The sequence below is a fragment of the Salvelinus fontinalis genome, chromosome 30 (genome assembly GCF_029448725.1).
Source record: "Salvelinus fontinalis isolate EN_2023a chromosome 30, ASM2944872v1, whole genome shotgun sequence".
Taxonomy (NCBI): domain Eukaryota; kingdom Metazoa; phylum Chordata; class Actinopteri; order Salmoniformes; family Salmonidae; genus Salvelinus; species Salvelinus fontinalis.
In genome coordinates this window covers 15,443,044-15,464,938 of record NC_074694.1, presented here as the reverse complement: position 1 = coordinate 15,464,938, position 21,895 = coordinate 15,443,044, and the positions used below count along the sequence as shown (strand labels likewise).

Sequence of the window (21,895 nt, the reverse complement as noted above, 5' to 3'; positions counted from 1 at the left end):
CCCTTTTGGAGAAAATAAATGCATCGAAAATGTATTAATTGCTATTCGGGACATTGCTGAATGGATATTCAAATCAGTTGGATGCCAGTTGGATGTTTTGTATGTCAAGAGAATTCCCTTTAATGTTGTAACGGATAAAGAGCAAACTTAGAGAGAAAGGGTGAAAGGGGATACTTAGTCAGTTGCACATATGAATGCATTCAACCAAAACGTGTCTTCTACATTTAACCCAACCCCTCTGAATCAGGTGCAGGGGGCTGCCTTAATTGACGCCCATGTCATCGGCACCCAGGGTAGAGTACATAGTGGTGCTAATAGTACCCTTTCTCCAACAGGATTTACCTCCCAGGGATTTCAGGGCATTTTTCACATGCTTAAAAGGAAAGGGAAAATAGGTTAATGTCTGAGTGTTAAGTACAGTACCTGGTACTTAACTCTAAAGGCTTTTTCTCCCTACTTTATGACTCCTGCCAGTGTGATAACTGGGCACACGAGGCGGGCCAGATGGAGATCATATTTCATTATTTGCAGAAAAGCTTTGTGTTAAATATGCTTAATAAGTCCAGGGCCTGTATCCAAAAAGTGTCTCAGAGTAGGAGTGCTGATCATAAACATTAAGATTATATGGACATATCCTAGGTCAGCACACTTGTGGATACAGGCCCAGGTCTACTATTTCTAGACTCGATTGTACTCAAACATAAGTAATCACTGCTGCCACAGTTTCTAACAGACATACATCTGCAGAGAGTAGACTTAGAAAACAAGGTGCTATCTAGAACCAAAAAGGGTTCTTCGGCTGTCCCTATAGGATAACCCTTTGAATAACACTTTTTGGTTACACGTAGAACCCTTTTGGGTTCCATGTAGGACCCTTTCCACAGAGGGTTCTACATTAAACCCTAAAAGTTATTCCCAGAACCAAAAAGGGTTATCCTATGTGGACAGCCGGAGAACCCTTTTGGAACCCTTTCTATCTAAGTGTAGACTTTGATATAATGATCTGGTTGCCACTGAAGATGCTAAAGCATATTGGATCTTCACCTGATTACATGTTAAGTGGCTTATAGTCAGAACATAACGAGTATGAAACAGACCATGAAGATAGTCATGGAGCAAACCTTTAGGGTACTGTTCATTTCTAAGGGCTAGACTTCATGCCATGAAGCAAATGTTTCTGGAAATCTGACAAATGTTTTAAGAGGACACATGGTCGTTGTTTCCATGAAACAGTACAGTACATGTTACCTCACAGGGGACTGTCACTGTAACAGGATAAATCTTACAGTAGCAGTAGATTTTTTAGTAGGCGTTTTTGCATTAGCGGTTTGGCATTTGTTGTTTTTTGTGGTATGACTCAGATTTCACTGAAACTGTTAAGCAGGAGGTAAGAGTGTCTGTATGAATACTTGCATAAGAACCTTGAAATTCAGTAACTGAAAACATGTGGCACGTTTGCTGATATTGCTTGTTTGCTTGTACCAGCTTTACTATCACTTTGAAGTTGTAGGGGCGAGTTCCCGGACACAGATTAAACCTCGTCTGGAATAAAAATCAAGCTCAATGAAGAATCTACATTAAAAGTTATTTTTAGTTCAGGACTAGTCTGATTCTGTGTCCGGAAAACCACCCCGTAATGACTCAGTAATGTTTGCCCAAAGTGGCATATAAATTCAATTTCGAATATCATCATTATTCTTGTAAATAGTCATGTAACAAAGTCTATTGTGTCATTTTCTGCCTAAACTATATCAGGGACAAAATAACCATTGTTTCGTTAATTTTTATGAACTCAATTTGTTCATTGTTATCTATCAATGAACTCTTTATCAACTCGCTGTTCGGATGACATTTTGAAGTCCTATATTTTCCTAGCTTTTTCCATTAGAGGCTTTGAAATGCTGTATGGTTGGAAGGACAGTACACTGGTCTGTGTGGGGTGTTCAACTTGCACTCGATACTAATCTCTACTGATGACTGAGGTCACGAGAAGTGTAGACCAGTTTACAATACAAAGATGAATTCTTCGTGAACATGTTGTGGCCTTTAAATACTGGCATTGCTTTATTGGAGCAAATCTTCCTCCAAAGTGCAATAAAGGGATGAGAGAGTGTCTTTCATAAATATCTTGTGAAGTCTTTCCTTTGTAACCAGAGGAAAGATATTAGTTTCGTTCAAACCCTACACTACATAACAACGAAAGCCGTACATATCATCCTCCTACATTTCATCCTCCCACTGAAGTTGGGGCAGATGTTACATTTGGGTTTATCCCAAAATATGGGGTCTGTTTTATTGCAAATGCTAACGTCCGTAGCAACTGAGCATATTTTAGTTCCCAGTAAGCATCCTCTAGTGGTTTGAGTCATTACATAGAATTGGAATAATTATCTTAATTGAACAGTCCTCAAATTTTCCCCAATGAATTTGTCGACACACTTACAGTTGAATAAACAAATGGTGCCCACTTGTAGTGTAATCAAGTATGGGTGTGGAAATATGAAAGAACTTACAGAACTGGAACCATATCCTGTACAGTAATCAAGTTTACCATCATACTAAGAGCAAAGATCTATGATCTATGCATAAACTTATCTACACTCAGAAAGCATACTTTTCTCCTGACAATTTTTTCTTATGTTGAATATAGACATGCAGATGTCAAAACAAAAAAAAGAACATACCTTTCCTGTGCCAGTTTATGATATTAAAATCAAGTAAAATGCAGCATGGAACTAGATTGTAGCTAACAGGTAGTGTGAATTGTAAATTGCTACCTATGTAGTACTTCATATCTAGGGCAGAGGCTCAAGTTTTCCATAACAGCTGCAAAGCAGCAGTATGAGCGCTAATTCATTAATGAGTTTCATATGCTCTCTTGACGTAAAATTATGAAGTGTATAGTGCTTGGCGGTGGTGCTCACCACTCTCACGAGGATAAAAGTACGCCTCCTAAAAGCAATGGAAAAAGGGGTTCACCCTCTTTCATGGCCATGTAGGAATAAGATTTGGAGAAAATAAATTGCCTGATGTTTGATTAAACTGATTAGCATTTTTCAACAGATTCCAATTGAAAGCTGGCTGGAGGTCATGTCCTCATATAGATTTTGGTTGGCCTGCTGTGAGGACGAAGGCATAGTTTACCCCTAACCTTATAACCTTGACTTTTACAGGACACTAACTACCTTGACTTAAGTATACCAGAAACATGTTTGAACTTCTAAAGGCTTTTTAAAGCTTTAATAATCCCTACATAGAGGTCTTACGAATCCTTTATAAGCAAAGTCATACTACAAAAAGAGTGATATAAAAGGTCCTTACATCTGTTTTGTCAAATCTATCAAAACCCTTTTGGCACCATTCATATGGCATTTGATTATGAATGACTTCTGAAGCATCTATATAGGCCTTATGAAGGGCTAATGAAGGCTTATAAAGTGTGTGTGTATGAAGGTTTTAAAAGTTGTTTTAACATTTTGACGGGGCAATCTGCAGTAGCTACATTCCTTTTTGGACATAGCAATGAATGGTATGTACACATTGATTCTTGAAGAATATAACTTAGAAATGCCTCATGAGCTTAGTTCAACTGTTGTACCCCATCAGAACCCAAAATATTACCTTGTTTTACACCAAAGTTTGTAAACAAACACTGTATAGCCTGTATAGGTGAAAACTATAATTTGGTAACATTTACTTTGACTATTGTTAGGTTCTAATTATCAGACTAAGAACACGACGGACGCTATGAAAGCTTACACCAAATGTATTCGCCCATTGGGTCAATACAGCTGCATCAGACAAAAAACATATTCACACAAGCACTGCTATTTAACTCTTTCTCCTCTGCTGAGTCTCCTCCTACACATCTGAACAGCCAATGCATCCCTGTTGCTAGACCGAACCTTAGTGATATCTGTTCTTCCTCACTTCATCTGACCTGACCTCTGCCCCAAAGTGCTCAATGCTACCAAAATCACTGCTGTCATGGTGACTGGTACCAGACTGTGTCTGTCCTCCTCCCATAGGATCCCTGAAGGCTAACGATAACACATCCTGACAGAATGTAAACATTATACATTCCATTCTCTCCCTCAGTGACATGAATAAGTATATTTCATGATTTCAGAAGTCAAGAAATCCGAACCCAACACTATATAGCCATAAAGCATTCATTACACATATCTAAGCTTTTCAGTAACATGTTATAACAGATCTCAACCACATTAAAGGTTCATGAAATACAGTGCCTTCGGAAAGTATTCAGACCCCTTGACTTTTTACACATTTTGTTACGTTACAGCCTTATTCTAAAATGGATTAGATATTTTTTCCCCCTCATCAATCGACACACAATACCCCATAATGATAAAGCAGAATCCGTTTTTCCACATGAAAAATTTATGAACACTCAAATATCACATTTACGTAAGTATTCAGACCTTTTACTCAGTACTTTGCGCAGCGATTACAAGCAATCAAATGCATTTATAAAGCCCTTTTTACATCAGCCGATGTCACAAAGGGCTGTACAGAAACTCAGCCTAAAACCCCAAACAGCAAGCAATGCAGATGTAGAAGTACGGTGGCTAGGAAAAACTCCCTAGAAATGCCAGAACCTAGGACGAAACCTAGAGAGGGACCAGGCTCTGAGGGGTGTTCAGTCCTCTACTGGCTGTGCTGGGTGGAGATTATAAAAGAACATTTCCAAGATGTTAAAACGTTCATAGATGACCAGCAGGGTCAGATAATAATGATCGCAGTAGTTGTCGAGGGTGCAACAAGTCAGCACCTCAGGAGTAAATGTCAGTTGGCTTTTCATAGCCGATCATTCAGAGTTGGTTGACAGAAGGTGCGGTAGAGAGAGAGTCCAAGACAGCATGTCCAGGACAAGGTAGCCCGTCCAGTGAACAGGTCAGGGTTCCATAGCCACAGGCAGAACAGTTGAAACTGGAGCATCAGCCTGATCAGGTGGACTGGGGACAGCAAGGAGTCATCAGGCCAGGTAGTCCTGAGGTATGGTCCTAGGGCTCAGGTCCTCCGAGAGAAAGAGAGATAAAGAGAGAGAGAATTAGAGGGGGCATACTTAGATTCACACAGGAAGACAGGAGAAATACTCCAGATATAACACACTGAACCTAGCCCCCCGACACATAAACTATTGCAGCATAAATATTGGAGGCTGAGACAGGAGGGGTCAGGAGACACTGTGACCCTGTACGACGATACACCCGGACAGGGCCAAACAGGCAGGATATAGAAATATCTCAAGGATGATCAATGGGAACAGGATGCACCTGAACTCAATTTCGAGTCTCATAGCAAAGGGTCTGAATACGTACATAAATAAAGTAAACTCAGCAAAAAAAGAAACGTCCTCTCACTGTCAACTGCGTTTATTTTCAGCAAACTTAACATGTGTATATATTTGTATGAACTTAACAAGATTCAACAACTGAGACATAAACTGAACAAGTTCCACAGACATGTGACTAACAGAAATTGAATATTTGTGTCCCTGAACAAAGGAGGGGTCAAAATCAAAAGTAACAGTCAGTATCTGGTGTGGCCACCAGCTGCATTAAGTACTGCAGTGCATCTCCTCCTCATGGACTGCACCAGATTTGCCAGTTCTTGCTGGGAGATGTTACCCCACTCTTCCACCAAGGCACCTGCAGGTTCCCGGACATTTCTGAGGGGAATGGCCCTAGCCCTCACCCTCCGATCCAACAGGACCCAGACGTGCTCAATGGGATTGAGATCCGGGCTCTTCGCTGGCCATGGCAGATCACTGACATTCCTGTCTTGCAGGAAATCACGCACAGAATGAGCAGTATGGCTGGTGGCATTGTCATGCTGGAGGGTCATGTCAGGATGAGCCTGCAGGAAGGGTACCACATGAGGGAGGAGGATGTCTTCCCTGTAATGCACAGCATTGAGATTGCCTGCAATGACAACAAGCTCAGTCTGATGATGCTGTGTGTAACTCTCATTCGTGAAGGCCCCAGACCATGACGGACGCGCCACCTACAAATTGATCCCACTCCAGAGTACAGGACTCGGTGTAACGCTCATTCTTTCCCGATAAACGCGAATCCGACCATCATCCCTGGTGAAACAAAACCGCGACTCGTCAGTAAAGAGCACTTTTTGCCAGTCCTGTCTGGTCCAGCGACGGTGGGTTTGTGCCCATAGGCGACGTTGTTGCCGGTGATGTCTGGTGAGGACCTGCCTTACAACAGGCCTACAAGTCCTCAGTCCAGCCTCTCTCAGCCTATTGCGGACAGTCTGAGCACTGATGGAGGGTTTGTGTGTTCCTGGTGAAACTCGGGCAGTTGTTGTTGCCATCCTGTATCTGGTCCCGCAGGTGTGATGTTCGGATTTACCGATCCTGTGCAGGTGTTGTTACACGTGGTCTGCCACTGCGAGGACAGTCAGCTGTCCGTCCTGTCTCCCTGTAGCACTTTCTTAGGCGTCTCACAGTACGGACATTGCAATTTATTGCCCTGGCCACATCTGCAGTCTTCATGCCTCCTTGCAGCATGCCTAAGGCACGTTTACGCAGATGAGCAGGAACCCTGGGCATCTTTCTTTTGGTGTTTTTCAGAGTCAGTAGAAAGGCCTCTTTAGTGCCCTAAGTTTTCGTAACTTTGGACTTAATTGCCCACCGTTTTTAAGCTGGTAGTGTCTTTACGACACAGGTGCATGTTCATTAATTGCTTATGGTTCATTGAACAAGCATGGGTAACAGTGTTTAAACCCTTTACAATGAAGATCTGTGAAGTTATTTGGATTTTTACAAATTATCTTTGAAAGACAGGGTCCTGAAAAAGGGACGTTTGTTTTTTTGTAAATGTACAAAAATAAATTTAAACCTGTATTTGCTTTGTCATAATATGGTATTGTGTGGATTGATGGCGGGGGAAAAACAATTTAAGGCTGTAATGTGACAAAATGTGGAAAAAGTGACTGCAGTGATGCCTCTTGCACTGAGATACAGTGTCTTAGACCGCTGCGCCTCTCGGGAGCCCAAATCTTATGAGTTGGGTCATTAGCAATGCAATTGACCCGACAACACCATCATTTATTTTTTTTATTACAATCTTCTTTCTTCAAGCCAGTATCACAACGATCATCAATCAATAGATACCCAGATGGTGGCTTGCACACTACATAGACAGTAATAATGCATAGGACTACAACCACATTACTGTCCATAAGAGCAAATAAATGACGTTGTCAATTATTTAATCACAACAAATCTACCTGGCGAAGCCACCATCACCACGGGCACGGGGTGTGGCACTTGGAGCAAGAACTACAAAAAAATTAACAATAGACGACAACCCTGAAGGCAGGGAAAACTATTTTTAGGACGAACGCCACTATGAGCTAACTTCAACCACACCTACGCAACTCAAACCTTTGTTGTTTGGGACCAACAACTTGCGTCTTTTACTCACCGCTCTTGACCTCAAACACAGGTTATAAAGGAGGTAGAGGGTGTGGACCACAATGAAAGAGAGACAGTAGTTTAAGGGATGCTCCAATCACAGGAGGATGGTGGTTATTAAGTACAGAAAGTCACAGCACACACATGCCATCAATTAAGGTCAATAATTTGTGAGAGCATGCATAGGTCAATGAAAATGTAACTATGAAGGCTAAAGTCCACCATATGACACATCTATAAAGATTCCTAAATATTAGCTTTTGTATAGCATTTACAGTTTTTTACATTTAGCAGACTCTCTTATCCAGAGCGACTTACAGTAGTGAGTACATACATTTTCATACTGGTCCCCTATGGGAGTCGAACCCACAACCCTGGCGTTGGAAGTGCTGTGCTCTACCAAGTGATCCACACCGGACTAGGAAGGCGCTATATATATGCTCTATAGATATGCTATGGATATATTTCATTAACCTTGAATTAATAATGCATTTGGGACCTGTTATAACACGTTCATGAAATGCTTATAGAAGTATAAAGAATGCTTTATGGCTGTGTCGTCAAAGTAAATTGTTACCCTTAATTTTGATATAATGGATGGTCAGTCCTTGCATCCATAGCTCTGTCTACGAATTTGAGCGCGGTTACGTTTCTCCAGCCCTCAACGTTTTAGCGAAACACAGGCTAGGAGTCCGCTTTGTTAATGTTTAACTGCTGATAGCCGCATTAAGTGAGAATCATTTAATTGAACACACAGCTGATTCATGTGTTTTATCTATGAGCAGCATTAATAAAAAGGGTAAATATCTCATGAATTCGCATCTCTTTTTAAATTGAAGGGTGTTCCTGGTAACCGAGGGATTCCTGGACCACAGGGTCCAACTGGGACAGAGGTATCAGCTGAATTTTAAAACAAATTATGTTTTGATCAGAGTAGTGTTTTTGATGTTAAATCAATGGAGCTGCTCTTTCTGTTCTCTCTTTCAGGGGCGACGCGGGGTTGATGGCAACAAGGGAGAACAAGGACGGCCTGGTGATTCGGTAGGAAGGTCAAAAAAGGGCATTAGTATGACTTTTTATCGATTCGGCATTGTTTATTTTATGACACTGTAGAAGACCCGCTTTCAAGCATTATAACCAATGCTTGTATTCCAACCAACTGATCAAACCTACTTCTAATAATCTATGTATAAATCTCTTGTCTTTTCATGTATAAATCTCTTCTCTTATGTATTTTATGTATAAATCTCTTGTCTTTTCAGGGTGAAAGAGGGGTTCCGGGATTACCTGGGCCATTGGGTCAAGCAGGTGAAAAGGTACACCACAACACTGGTTTCACTGAATAAGGTTATCAAATGTATACATATAATATCAACTCTTTGCATGCACATTATCAGCCAGGTTTTTCAATTAATTTGTATCTAATCAGTAATCCATCTCCCTAAATGTCTTACATCCTGGGCAGATGACATATGTTGTATTGATTCATTACTTTGGTCAAATTATGAACAGAAAAGGAAGCTATTGGTAATCCATAGTGATAAATACACTCTCGGGACTATCCTAATAGAACCGTCTTAAATGCAAATAAACAGCTGGTGAACTGAATGTCATGAATCCCACATCTAATAAAACAATACACCTTGTATTCTATGAGAGCAGGCCAAAGGAAATTAAAAAGAACATGAAACATTTGTAGATTGTAAGGAACATAGACATTGACTCTGTACATTATTTATTGTTACTGTTATTATTATTCCTTTGTTATTCTTTCTCTATTTCTCTGCATTGTTGGGAAGGGCCGTAAGTAAGCATTTCACTGTTCATCTTAATCAAATGTGTTCAGAGAATGGTAGGCAAGGGGCGTTGCATGGTAATAAATTGTTATTAAACTTATCTTTCATTTCTTATTTTTTCCCAGGGCTCTATGGGTCTTTCAGGGGGATCAGGACTTGCCGGCAAAGATGGCCAAGTGGTAAGAATATCCCAATACTGTTATTAACCACACGGTTATGTACATTCGTTGCCAAGTAAACAGCGTAGGTTAGGTAGTAGTTAACTGGCCACTTGCTTATGCTTTCAAGTTGACAAACATATTGACAAATGTATACAGTATATTGACCTCTGGCCAAAATACTGTAGTATTATATTGTTGTAATATTGTACATTTTATATGGTACATTTGTAATGATGGATAAGGGTGAATTTATATAGTACCCAAGGTATTGTGTGATTGTTTTATTGATGACCTAGACCGTTTTGTTGTGATGTGTTGTTTGGTTCCGGTATGGAGCCTAGGAAGAGTAGTGATGTGTTGTTTGGTTCCGGTATGGAGCCTAGGAAGAGTAGCTGCTGCCTTGGCAGCGGCTAAAGGGGATCCTAATAAAAGACTAAATATGAAATATCAATCTTGGTAATGTTGATGATTTGACAATTTCAGGGAGAAAAAGGAGCCAGGGGATTCTCTGGGCCAGCAGGACATCCAGGAGTACCAGTATGTACAATTTAGATACTCTGGTCTCAAACCAGGAACTGACATGGCTTTAAGTTTGAAAAGATCTCTCTTTCTCCCATTCTTCAACTCAGGGTTTACCTGGAAGCGATGGAAAGAACGGAGTCTCAGGACAAATCGGTCAAAAGGTTGGTTTTTAATGTGACTAAACAAAGGAAAGTTAACTCACTGATGGATGGGATTGACGTATGACAAAATTGACCATAAGGTTGACTTGTCGTAGTTGGTCTGAACTGAACCACCAAAGGGTTACGCTGCTGTTGTCTGGCAGTTCCCCAACAGTGGAAATATATTATTGCTGTTAGCACACATTGTGATCTATAAGGGGGTTAGCACCATTGTTTCCTTGTGTTCTTACTCAGCTCAGGCTTTTCTGACACATGGTTTTCATTATCTTAACGGCAGTTCATCACCATCTAGGTGGTTGTGTCTGCGTTATAACTTCTGGATTTATATGATTTTTTCTTCCACATGTAGAACCTTCCAAAATGTTCACAGTTGGTTTCTTCCCTTCTACACTGTGGAAAATAGAACAAGTAGTGTCTCATTGGATGTTTTTAGATTGCCAGTTGGTTGCAAATAATGGCTTGACAAGCTGGGTTACTGTACATGTAGAGCTGATACTGTACAGACACCTTATTTAACACCTAATTTTACAGACACTCTTATCCAGACTGACTTACAGCTAAGTGCCTTGCTCAAGGGTACATCGGCAGATGTTTCACCCAGTTGGCTAGGGGATCCAAACCGGCGACCTTTCGGTTACTGGCCCAACACTGTTAACCGCTGGGCTACCTGCCGCCTCTGCTGTTAACTTTATGTAACAGATAGATTCAACAGTATCCAATGAGCAAATTCATGGTGGGGTGCTGCTATCTCTTTTGAACTGTACCTGTAGCCGGTACACTGAATCATCAAACATGATGTCTGTGTTAATGATATTCTGATGCATTATTTTCATCAATAGGGAGAGGTTGGAGCAGCTGGCATCCCTGGTCTAGACGGAAGGGAGGGCCATCCTGTAAGTCATGGACATTTCTATTCTTTCTATAACCATGGATTATAATCTACATTCTATGCACTCTAGACGGTCTACTTTCTTGTATGCTTGGGTTTCTATGAAATATGAACAATGCCAGAATGCCCTCCGCCCCCTCAAATAAAATGAGTTCCTTGACTTTAGCAGGGGATATCCAAAACAGACTCGGTCATCTGGAGCTACTTGAATCACAGCCGACATCATGGATCATGACAGTATTTCTGACAGCTAGTAAATTTGGAGTGGTTTCCCTCTAGTTCATCCCAGGATATAAACCCTATTATGGCAATACTTTGGTGACTTCATGTAGTCATTTTGTAGTCATTTGGGGACAGAATAATACATCTGAAAAAGAGTTTTACACAAGTGCATCCCCATTAGTCTTGGGAGCTCTGCAGATTTGGCCACACAAGCCGAGTGGTGGAACTACAATGTTCTAGATGAGTCAGTTGCTCCACAGGGCTGTAAGCCATTTGGTTTGCCAGAACATCCAATGATCCAATGTCTTTATGGACTAAATAACACAATAGTTGTCTCTGCCTGTAACCCCCTCAAAGCTAGTGTATAAAATTATTGTATTTTGAGACTTTTTCTATATTTTTTCTATTTAGGTACTTCTTTTACCTGATGTGTTGATAATGGCATGGGGAAAAGGATTGGGTGATCAGCCTTACTCTTGAGACAAGTGTCATGGGATTTTGAATAACCAATGAGAGTCAAGAGTGTTGTATCCGAAAGACATCACCTTGAGTCATTGGTGTATTTAGATTAGATGGATGAGCACACCCTATTGGCCCTCCAAAACCACTTTCAGGCCCTATCCAAAGCCAACAGATAGATGCCAACAGATTAGAGAAGACTGTTTGGACGAGCTATAAGAGGACAGGCTCATTGTCATGGCTGGAATGGCATATATGGAATGGAGTAAAACATGTGGTTTCCATATGTTTGATGTGTTTGATACTGTTCCATTAATTCCATTCCAGCCATTACATAAATAGATTAGATTTTCATGGTGTCTTAACTGAAGTGGCTAATTGTCAATAGCCTCGTCTGGGGAACAGCTTTTAATATATTTGCAGCATCGGAGGATTTTTGATGAGTTATTTTCCATGTTTCCATGTTCCTTTACAATCCCCTCAAGATAAAGTCTCTGCCGTTTTCCAAACATCTGTACCCGTTTATCATGAAAAACTGACTAAAGAGGCATTTCAAGGTAGTTTTGTTGGATATGCTCAACAATTATAAACTGTTTATTTACTCAACTAAACATTCACAAACTAACAGATTTACTATTTACGACCATTTATGTCCCCAGGAGGGTTTTAAACGCCAGGCACTTTTCACATTTGTCCATTAACCACAAATATTGTCTCTCAACTACCAAACATATATCAGTTTATGCTGTGAGGTGTAATGGAATATGCAGAATTTGGCTTAGGATGTGACAATCCCTGGTTGGGATTTGACATTGTTGGTTATTCTACATTTGCCGCCAACCACTACTTAAGGGCCTGCTATGTCATCCATATCCATATCCTTAACCTTCAACGTCATTCTTTGTTTGAAGTGTAACAGAGATGTGTCTGTCGAAAGTCTTTGAAGAGGAGGAAATCTTTTCAATAGATAATATGCGTACAGCCATGAATGTAGATCATACTTGAAAAAGGATATACAGTCATCTCTGGGACTACTTAAATATGATGTGTCACCTGACCTTTGGCCTGTACGCAATAGTCTCCTTTTGGTCTCATCATTCACAGCGTTACACCACAGTGAATTTTCAGAGATATTTGGTATCACTAAATGCAGTAGTCCTTATTTCGTACTTCCATAAACATGGCATATTTGTTCACTACATACATGCTTCTTCTTTTAAACTCCTGATTTCTGACACTGAGTGGTCAGACAAAATGGGCAAGCTTTCATGGAAATGGAATGCATCCATTCCACTTCATGGAACATATCCTCAAGCATTTGAAACACCTATTGCTGTTTTCAATGAGTAATATTTTTGGGACTGTGTTGCTATTCATTTAAACCAAGATATACACTGTGGCTTTAAGAGCTTTGAGGTCTGAGGCTTTGTCGGAATGAGACTCTGGAGGTGTCCCAGATACATTTTCCATGTTGAAATGACTGATTAGTGGGAAAACTATTGTGTGCAGAGAACACTTATAGGTCCACATAAAGTTGTGTATATTCTTCTATACAAACTTTAGGAAGTATATTTATTGGACAACAAACCTATTTGTACTATTAGGTCTATCCTTGTTAGGGGTCAACTAGTTATTCATATAAAATCAATCAACATGTTATGAAGAGATCGCCAAGGGTTAACACACACATATTGAATGTTATATAGATTGGTACAACAATCTCTCTGATGAATTATAAATGCAATGAGGTTTCAAGCCACATTCGGCCTGTCCATTCATTGTGATGCTATCTAGTACCACTGTTCTCTTCATTAGGGCGGTATTTGTGTTTGTTTTTACAACATCCTGTGAAAGCTATTAAACCCACTGTCTGATAGAGCCAGCGAAGCTCAGGGGAAAGACATTTGATATGTGAATAATCCAGACTCTCAGAAGAAAGAAAACAAAACCATCCGTGAACCATATACAGTATGTTAGCTGCGTTAGATGGGGAGGACACTGACCTGTCTGTCTTTCATCAATATATTGAAAACAATTGTAATGCATAACACACGGTGTATTGTGATCGTGTTTTGTCATATAGAGTAAGCTACATACTCTGTCTTTGTTTCCAGGGTATGCCTGGCGTGCCTGGAAATGAGGGCCAGAGTGGAACTAAGGTGAGCTCCTGTTATTCTCATAAAGGTCTGCCCTTATATTAGGATGTACCCATACTGTCTGTCTATTACATTTTCATTAAATATTGATTCAAAGTCACAATCTCCTTCCCGGCAAGTTTTTTATAGCAAACTTTTGTGCTGGCAAGAAAGGCTATAATGTTATTGTACTTTATTTGGCATTCCCTTATTTTATGTCTAAAACTATTTATGAACACTATACTGTTTTCAACTATGGTTTACATGCACTGTTATAGTGTACAGACTAAAATAAATAGGAATATAATAAAGTAAGCCTAGTCGTTCTAGTGTTGGGCCAGTAACCGTAAAATTGTTGGTTTGAATCCCTGAGTCGACTAGGTGAAAGATCTGCCGATGTGCCCTTGAGCAAGGCACTGAACCCTAATTGTTCTTGTAAGTCGCTCTGGATAAGATTTTAGCATCTGTTAAATGACAAAAATATAAGTGCGGGTGATGGATTTAGGAAAATCCACAAATGATTTTGGGATCACTAAAATGTGAAGACTTCAGTCTTGCCCACAAATAAGTACATTTTCAAAAGTCCTCTGAGGACCCAGTACCCTATCCCCATAACATTAGACTTTTATAAACTATGGTTCAAGTTTTGATATTGAAATACATAAATAATGTTTAATAAAGATGTCATAAGTGACAGAGAGAAAGAGCACACATGCAATCAATCAGGGAAGTTGTTATACTTGTATTTCTTCGCAAAAAATATTTCCAAATTGAACAACTGTTGCGTTAAATTACAGCATAGAAAAATGACTACCAACGTTATTAATTATATGAAGCTATAATTACAGGGTGAAGATGGTTTGCCAGGACCGAAGGGAGCCAAAGGTTCGACTGGAACATCTGTAAGTTGGCTGCCACCAATAGATCCAGTTTCAATTTGTCCAAATGTATTCAGGGTCACACTTACAGTAGTATATTTTACATATGTATGGAGCAAAGTTCTAAGGAATTTTCACACATACTCAATGATCCATAATAAATACAAATACAGATGTGTAGAAATACCGGGAACATCGAAACTGATGTTGTTTTCTTATTTTTCTTATTTAGGGGGACAATGGATTGCCTGGTGAACGTGGATCATCAGGACAACCTGGACCTAAGGTACCAGTGGTTTCTGTTCTCTTCCAGAAATGTAACATCTTGTCAATGGGATTATGTCAATCACGGATTATGTTGATTTTCCTTTGCCCAATGTCCATGTGAGTACTATTTGCAGAAGTAGTAAAATGCAGCTTTCGTGGGGGGCTGAGAACATCTCAATAACTTGTGTAAATATAGTCAATAGTAGTAGTAAAGATTGCTCAAACATATACCTTAATACACCATATTAGCATTGAAATGATGTGAACCAATACAGGTACAAATGTAGGATCTTAATTTGATCACTGTTTTGTTGCTTAGAATGTTCCTGCACAGCAGGAAATGCTAACTTTTAGTGTATTTTAATTTTAAAAAGGCTTCTAAAGTTTGTAATTTCCACCTTAAATTTCAGACTTAATCTAACAAAAAATCCATCACCTCATACAAAAATGTCCATGAATTATAATTGGTTTAATAGGTATTTTCCTGCCGTAGCAAACTGGCACAAATTAAGATCCTACATCTGTACTGTGTTGGACCAATTTGAGTGTTCTGGCCAGAAGATCTCAATTACTCCTGTCTCCTGCAACACCACCACTAGAGGCAGTGCTGCAACACCACCACTAGAGACAGTGCTGCAACACCACCACTAGAGGCAGTGCTGCAACACCACCACTAGAGGCAGTGCTGCAACACCACCACTAGAGGCAGTGCTGCAACACCACCACTAGAGGCAGTGCTGCAACACCACCACTAGAGGCAGTGCTGCAACACCACCACTAGAGACAGTGCTGCAACACCACCACTAGAGGCAGTGCTGCAACACCACCACTAGAGACAGTGCTGCAACACCACCACTAGAGGCAGTGCTGCAACACCACCACTAGAGGCAGTGCTGCAACACCACCACTAGAGGCAGTGCTGCAACACCACCACTAGAGGCAGTGCTGCAACACCACCACTAGAGACAGTGCTGCAACACCACCACTAGAGGCAGTGCTGCAACACCACCACTAGAGAAAGTGCTGCAACACCACCACTAGAGGCAGTGCTGCAACACCACCACTAGAGGCAGTGCTGCAACACCACCACTAGAGACAGTGCTGCAACACCACCACTAGAGACAGTGCTGCAACACCACCACTAGAGACAGTGATGACCACACAGAGGAACTTTAAAACCCTTAATGACATTGAGCAGTGTAATGAAATTCAAAATATTGCCGGCTACATTACCTCATCTGTCCTTAAAAGGGTTTATAGTTGTGCTGTGCATATCAGCCCTTGTCTATTGGTGTGTGAAATCCGTTCCTCTAGTCGTGTTAGAGTGCCACTGTATAGGCCTACCGAGACATGCAACAAAACTCTGCATTATTGTAGATGCATATAGTGCTTGGGTTGGCATTTTCTGCAGTGATATAATTTCTAGCGAGTATGTTGTTTAGAGCAGTGCCATGGTTATACTAGAGACGCCAAATGAAATGGTGATACAAGCTGACTACTATTGCCTTCGCCAGTGGAATTTTGGGATGGAAATCAAAAGCGGTCTGGTACTCTGGTCTCGACTCTCTGTCTCCCAATCACTTTTCATTAGCTGATATCTGTTTAACAAGAGCCAATGTTTATTGGTTAATGGCACAGGAGTGAAATAGTAGTTTCTGGACATGAGCAGGGTTTTCATATTAATGTCCTAGTTTCAAACAGCATTTATTAGGGAGAGGATATTTGTTTAGAAAAAGAAAAAACACAAACTAGGGCTGGGTTTAAATCTGATCAGCGCTAGATAATGTAATAGTGTAACAGTACTCTTCTTGCGTTGTGTACAATCAATCATCGACACAAACTCCAACTTGTAGCACCAGTCATGGAGCTTTATTCTGATAGAAACAGCACAAAATTTCACGTCATGCAATGCGCCATACAACTCTGCACTCACGCACGCTGGTTTGGTGCTTGTTCACTGAGCAATGTAGTTACCAAAATAATACAACAATTACAATATAATATTTTGAACAATGTACCTGATAGAAACAGCACAAAATGTCACGTCATGCAATGCACGGCTCACCATCCAACTCTGCACTCACGCACTGTACAAAATATATGAACCCCCCCACCAGACACAGTAAGTTGCTAGCTAGTATTAGCGGGAATTCTCTACAACAAAATGCACGACAAATATTCACCAAAAAACGCTGTATCTTACGTGTGATGTTCGAATAACATTTACAAACAAATTGATATAAAATGTACATTTAAATCATCACTTGGGAGTATATAAATCACTTTTGACGTACAGTGCTTTGCAACTAACAACTTTCCGCTGGTTTGGTGCTTGTTCACTGGGACCATTCTAACTGAAACATCCCCCCTCGTAAGCAAGCTACGCAAACCAGCCAATAAGATGCCATGTTGAGTAGGTGAAGGCAAGACAAAACTAAAACCAAAAACCTATTTGCTTAACAATAAAGTGGCAAGGGGAATCACCAATATAACCCTGTTACAATAGCACGCTTGACATTTAAATGTAATTTCTGATTGAGCCGACATATGCAGCACTTACCTTGAATGTGGTCTCTGCCAATGTGGAAACAATGCCTTTCAACAATGCCTTTTTTTCACAGCAGTATTTCGTGATTTCAAAGCAGAATTGTATTTACAAATCAGCATCTTCTATGTATTTTATGAAGTACCTCCTTCAACTAATAATTTTTTCTCAAATAAAGGGCAGCAAAGGTGAAAGTGGACTTCCAGGTCAACCAGGGGTTCCAGGACAGGAGGTCAACATTTTAAGTTTTGTATCGGTTGATATTGTGTCTATTATGAATGTAAAGGTGATTACGTAATTTAGATTTGTTTTAAGAAGGCTGTGTGAGTCATTGATGAACCCTTACAGTGCGACGTAAGTTACAGAACATCTAAGAGACAAAGTGTCCTTACTGTGGGTTCTTACCATGTATAGATATGTGGTTGTCTCACCCAGCTATCGTAAGACTGTAAGTCGCTGTAATAAGAGTGTCTGCTAAATGACTCAAATTTACATGTAGAGTATAATGCTGATTGAATGAATGCTATTCCAGGGCAAGTCAGGTGACCATGGTGGAGCAGGTCAGCCAGGACACCCAGGAAGGCCAGGCCTGACAGGACCTAAGGTAGTTATTAGGGAGAGGACAGTCTCCTACAAAATCACTCCTAACTGCTGGGAAATTACTGTGTCTATACTGTTCAATAGGGATTTACCTACTTAGCAATTATTGGAATTATTGGAATTAGCAATTATACTAATTTTCACTAAATGTTCTGCTCAAATAGGTTCTTTTGAAATTGGTATAATTATTTATTTTTCTGAGGCGTAGTGTACGAATGAGCTGGGATTAAGCATTAAGAATGTTTTCTGCAAATGTTTTCAGTGTTGCCATCCCGATCACATTTTGTTTATTTAATGAGCGAGGAAAAACACTGACGTTGCATTTTGATGAAGAATTAGGAGCCAGAAAGCTACTTTATAGTGAGCTGTGTTTCCAGATTTACCTCCATTAACTTCAATAAAGAATAATAATTTATACCACAGCTTCCAAGCAAGCCTTTCATAGGATGACATAAATAAATTACCCCAAGGACTGCAATTTACAGGTGAGGGTTACTCAAATGCAATAAAATACATCATTGATCAATAACAGTATTTTTTACAGGAACTGTTTCATAGACATTATTTGAACTTCCAACCTAGAGACAATTATATCTAGCTTACCGTATCATAAACAGTACTTTTTAGTTTGCCTTTCGTTTAATTTCTACCACTTCAGGACAACTTGCAATCTTACAACAAAATATATTTTCAAAAAACAGGGAAACACTACAAGAGGCTTGTAGAATGTTTAACATACTGTCATCTGGCATATCCATAGCATGTTCCATGGACTTGATGCAGCTGAAGTTTAAACATTTGTAACTGTAACTCTGTATTCTCCTATTGTAACAATATTGTAACAATATCATAACACGTGATTGTTGTGTAATTTCTATCTCACCAGGGACAAAGGGGAGATCCAGGTGAACGAGGAGGGGAGGTATTCGCAACATTTAATAACTCCTGATGACAATTCAAATCCATTAGCTGCCCTTGATTCTTTGTATGGAGCGTCTGTCCTCTCAGAGGATTTCAGATGGAATTCCAGACATTTAAAGCATAGTTTAGTTATATTTTGCCATGCTGTTCAGTCCAAGAGAGCAAATAATGGTAAACAGCAACAAAATGAAATGTAATATACTGTAACTGATGAACATATTGAAACCTTCATTTGACTTATGGACCGGAGGTTGCTTTGGGAAACATACAGTACCAGTCAAAAGTTTGGACAAACCTACCCATTCAAGAGTTTTTCTTTATTTTTACTTTTTTCAACATTGTAGAAAAATAGTAAAGACATCAAAACTATGAAATAACACATGTGAAATCATATAGTAACCAAAAAAGTGTTAAACAAATCAAAATATCTTTTAGATTCTTCAAAGGAGCCACCCTTTGCCTTGATAACAGCTTTGCACACTCTTGGCATTCTCTCAACCAGCTTCACCTGGAATGTTTTTCCAACAGTCTTAAAGGACTTCCCACATATGCTGAGTACTTGTTGGATGCTTTTCCTTCACTCTGCGGTCCAACTCACCCTAAACCATCTCAATTGGGTTGAAGTCGAGTGATTGCGGAGGTCAGGTCATCTGATGCAGCACTCCATCACTCTCCTTCTTGGTCAAATAGCCTTTACACAGCTTGAAGGTGTGTTGGGTCATTGTCCTGTTGACAAACAAATGATAGTTCCACTAAGCGCTAACCAGATGGGATGATGTATCGCTGCAGAATGCTGTGGTAGCCATGCTGGTTAAGTTTGCCTTGAATTCTAAATAAATCACAGACAGTGTCACAAGCAAAGCACCCCCACACCATCACACCTCCTCCTCCATGCTTCACGGTGGGAATCACACATGCGGAGATCATCTGTTCACCTACTCTCCGTCTCACAAAGACACAGCGGTTGGAACCAAAAATCTCAAATTTGGACTCATCAGACCAAAGGACAGATTTCCACCGGTCTAACGTCCATTGCTCATGTTTCTTGGCCCAAGCAGGTCTCTTCTTCTTATTGGTGTCCCTTAATTGTGGTTTCTTTGCAGCAATTCGACTATGGAGGCCTGATTCACGCAGGCTCCTCTGAACAGTTGATGTTGAGATGTGGCTGTTACTTGAACTCTGTGAAGCATTTATTTGGGCTGCCATTTCTGAAGCTGGTAACTCTAATGAACTTATCCTCTGCAGCAGAGGTAACTCTGGGTCTTCCTTTCCTGTGGCGGTCCTCATGAGAGCCAGTTTCATCATAGCGCTTGATAGTTTTGCGACTGCACTTGAAGAAACTTTCAAAGTTATTTAAATTTTCTGTATTGACTGACCTTCATGTCTTAAAGTAATGATGGATTGTCTTTTCTCTTTGCTTATTTGAGCTGTTCTTGCCATAATATGGACTTGGTCTTTTACCAAAAGGGATACCTTTGTATACCACCCCTACCATGTCACAACATAACTTATTGGCTTAATCGCATTAAGAAGGAAAGAAATTCCACAAATTAACTTTTAACAAGGCACACCTGTTAATTGAAATGCATTATAGGTGACTACCTCATGAAGCTGGTTGAGAGAATGCCAAAAGTGTGCAAATCTGTCATCGAGGCAAAGGGTGGCTACTTTGAGGAATCTCAAATATAAAATATTATTTTGATTTGTTTAACACTTTTTTGGTTACTACATGATTCCACATGTGTTATTTTAGAGTTTTGATATCTTCAGTATTATTCTACAATGTAGAAAATAGTAAAAAAAATAAAGAAAAAACATTGAATGAGTAGGTGTGTCCAAACCTTTGACTGGTACTGTATATACAGGTTGCTACATTTTCCATGTGCAAAAGACTGCTTCAAGTTTAATCGGATGCTTGGCTCACTACCTCCTTCCAAATGTGGTTGCTTTCATTTAGCCAGAGTGGAATCATGTTGAACAACCGCTTAATTGAAAAGTAATGGAAAACAGGGACAGCTATGATCTTTTGGGGGAAAACTAGGAAGCGTATTGAGTCAAATGACAATGTCACCACAGGACTGCGGTTAATTAAGAAGTCACTTGTACTGAGTCTCTGGATGGAAATATCATTAAACTGACTGTCATGGACATAGCAACAACCTTCTTGTAAAATCTCACTAATTTGATTACTGAAGATTTAATCACAAACAGAATGACTAAAAACAAAAAACATAATTGCTAGTTTAATTTTCTCTACAGGGATTGAGAGGTGAAAAAGGAGATATGGGAATTCCAGGGAATCATGTAAGTTCCCCTTCCTATGATTACATCAAAAACATTTTTTACATCAATGAATGAATTCTGTAATGGCTATACAAGAGCATTTTGTCCAATTGGACAGTTGATTGTCCAGTAGCCTCGGAAGCCCAGTTACATAATATTTACTGCTTGCAAGTGCTACAGTAGACTTTTTCTATTGGGAAACTTTTCTCACCACATTAGTGGTTCTTCAATAGCCTAAATAATTTGTAAATGGGAATATTTTCCTCTTGTCACAATGTATTCATTTCATATTATAGACTAGCACTGATCTAATACATTCATGTACAGAAATTGGATTGTGAATTTGGAAGTGTCAGAACAACTCTCAAATTGACTTCTGACGATCACCTTTCCATTGACAATATCAATTTAAACAGCATGTTTTCCAATTAAACCACATCTAGAGGATATGGAAGTTAGTTGTATTTCCATCTCATTCAATTCCAATTACATTATAATTAATGAACATTACTAACAATCAGCCATTATGACTTTGATTGACAGGGCTCTAATGGCTCATCGGGACAAAAAGGAGAGGTAAGTTTGTCATTGACTACTGTAAGC

The 21,895-nt window shown here is 39.8% G+C and overlaps 1 protein-coding gene across 2 annotated transcripts in view; it reads left to right on the top strand.

Annotated features, from left to right (window-relative positions):
- The window catches only part of col21a1 (collagen, type XXI, alpha 1), a 56,709-nt gene that overhangs the window by 18,687 nt on the left and 16,127 nt on the right, over positions 1–21,895 (top strand). For both annotated transcript variants that reach the window (XM_055889851.1, XM_055889852.1), the window contains exons 10-24: positions 8,293–8,346; positions 8,441–8,494; positions 8,716–8,769; positions 9,375–9,428; positions 9,894–9,947; positions 10,040–10,093; positions 10,933–10,986; positions 13,778–13,822; positions 14,647–14,700; positions 14,909–14,962; positions 17,667–17,720; positions 18,021–18,092; positions 18,975–19,010; positions 21,269–21,313; positions 21,836–21,868. In XM_055889851.1, the coding sequence (XP_055745826.1) occupies positions 8,293–8,346; positions 8,441–8,494; positions 8,716–8,769; positions 9,375–9,428; positions 9,894–9,947; positions 10,040–10,093; positions 10,933–10,986; positions 13,778–13,822; positions 14,647–14,700; positions 14,909–14,962; positions 17,667–17,720; positions 18,021–18,092; positions 18,975–19,010; positions 21,269–21,313; positions 21,836–21,868 (771 nt within the window). The remainder of the gene's footprint in view (positions 1–8,292; positions 8,347–8,440; positions 8,495–8,715; positions 8,770–9,374; positions 9,429–9,893; positions 9,948–10,039; positions 10,094–10,932; positions 10,987–13,777; positions 13,823–14,646; positions 14,701–14,908; positions 14,963–17,666; positions 17,721–18,020; positions 18,093–18,974; positions 19,011–21,268; positions 21,314–21,835; positions 21,869–21,895) is intronic.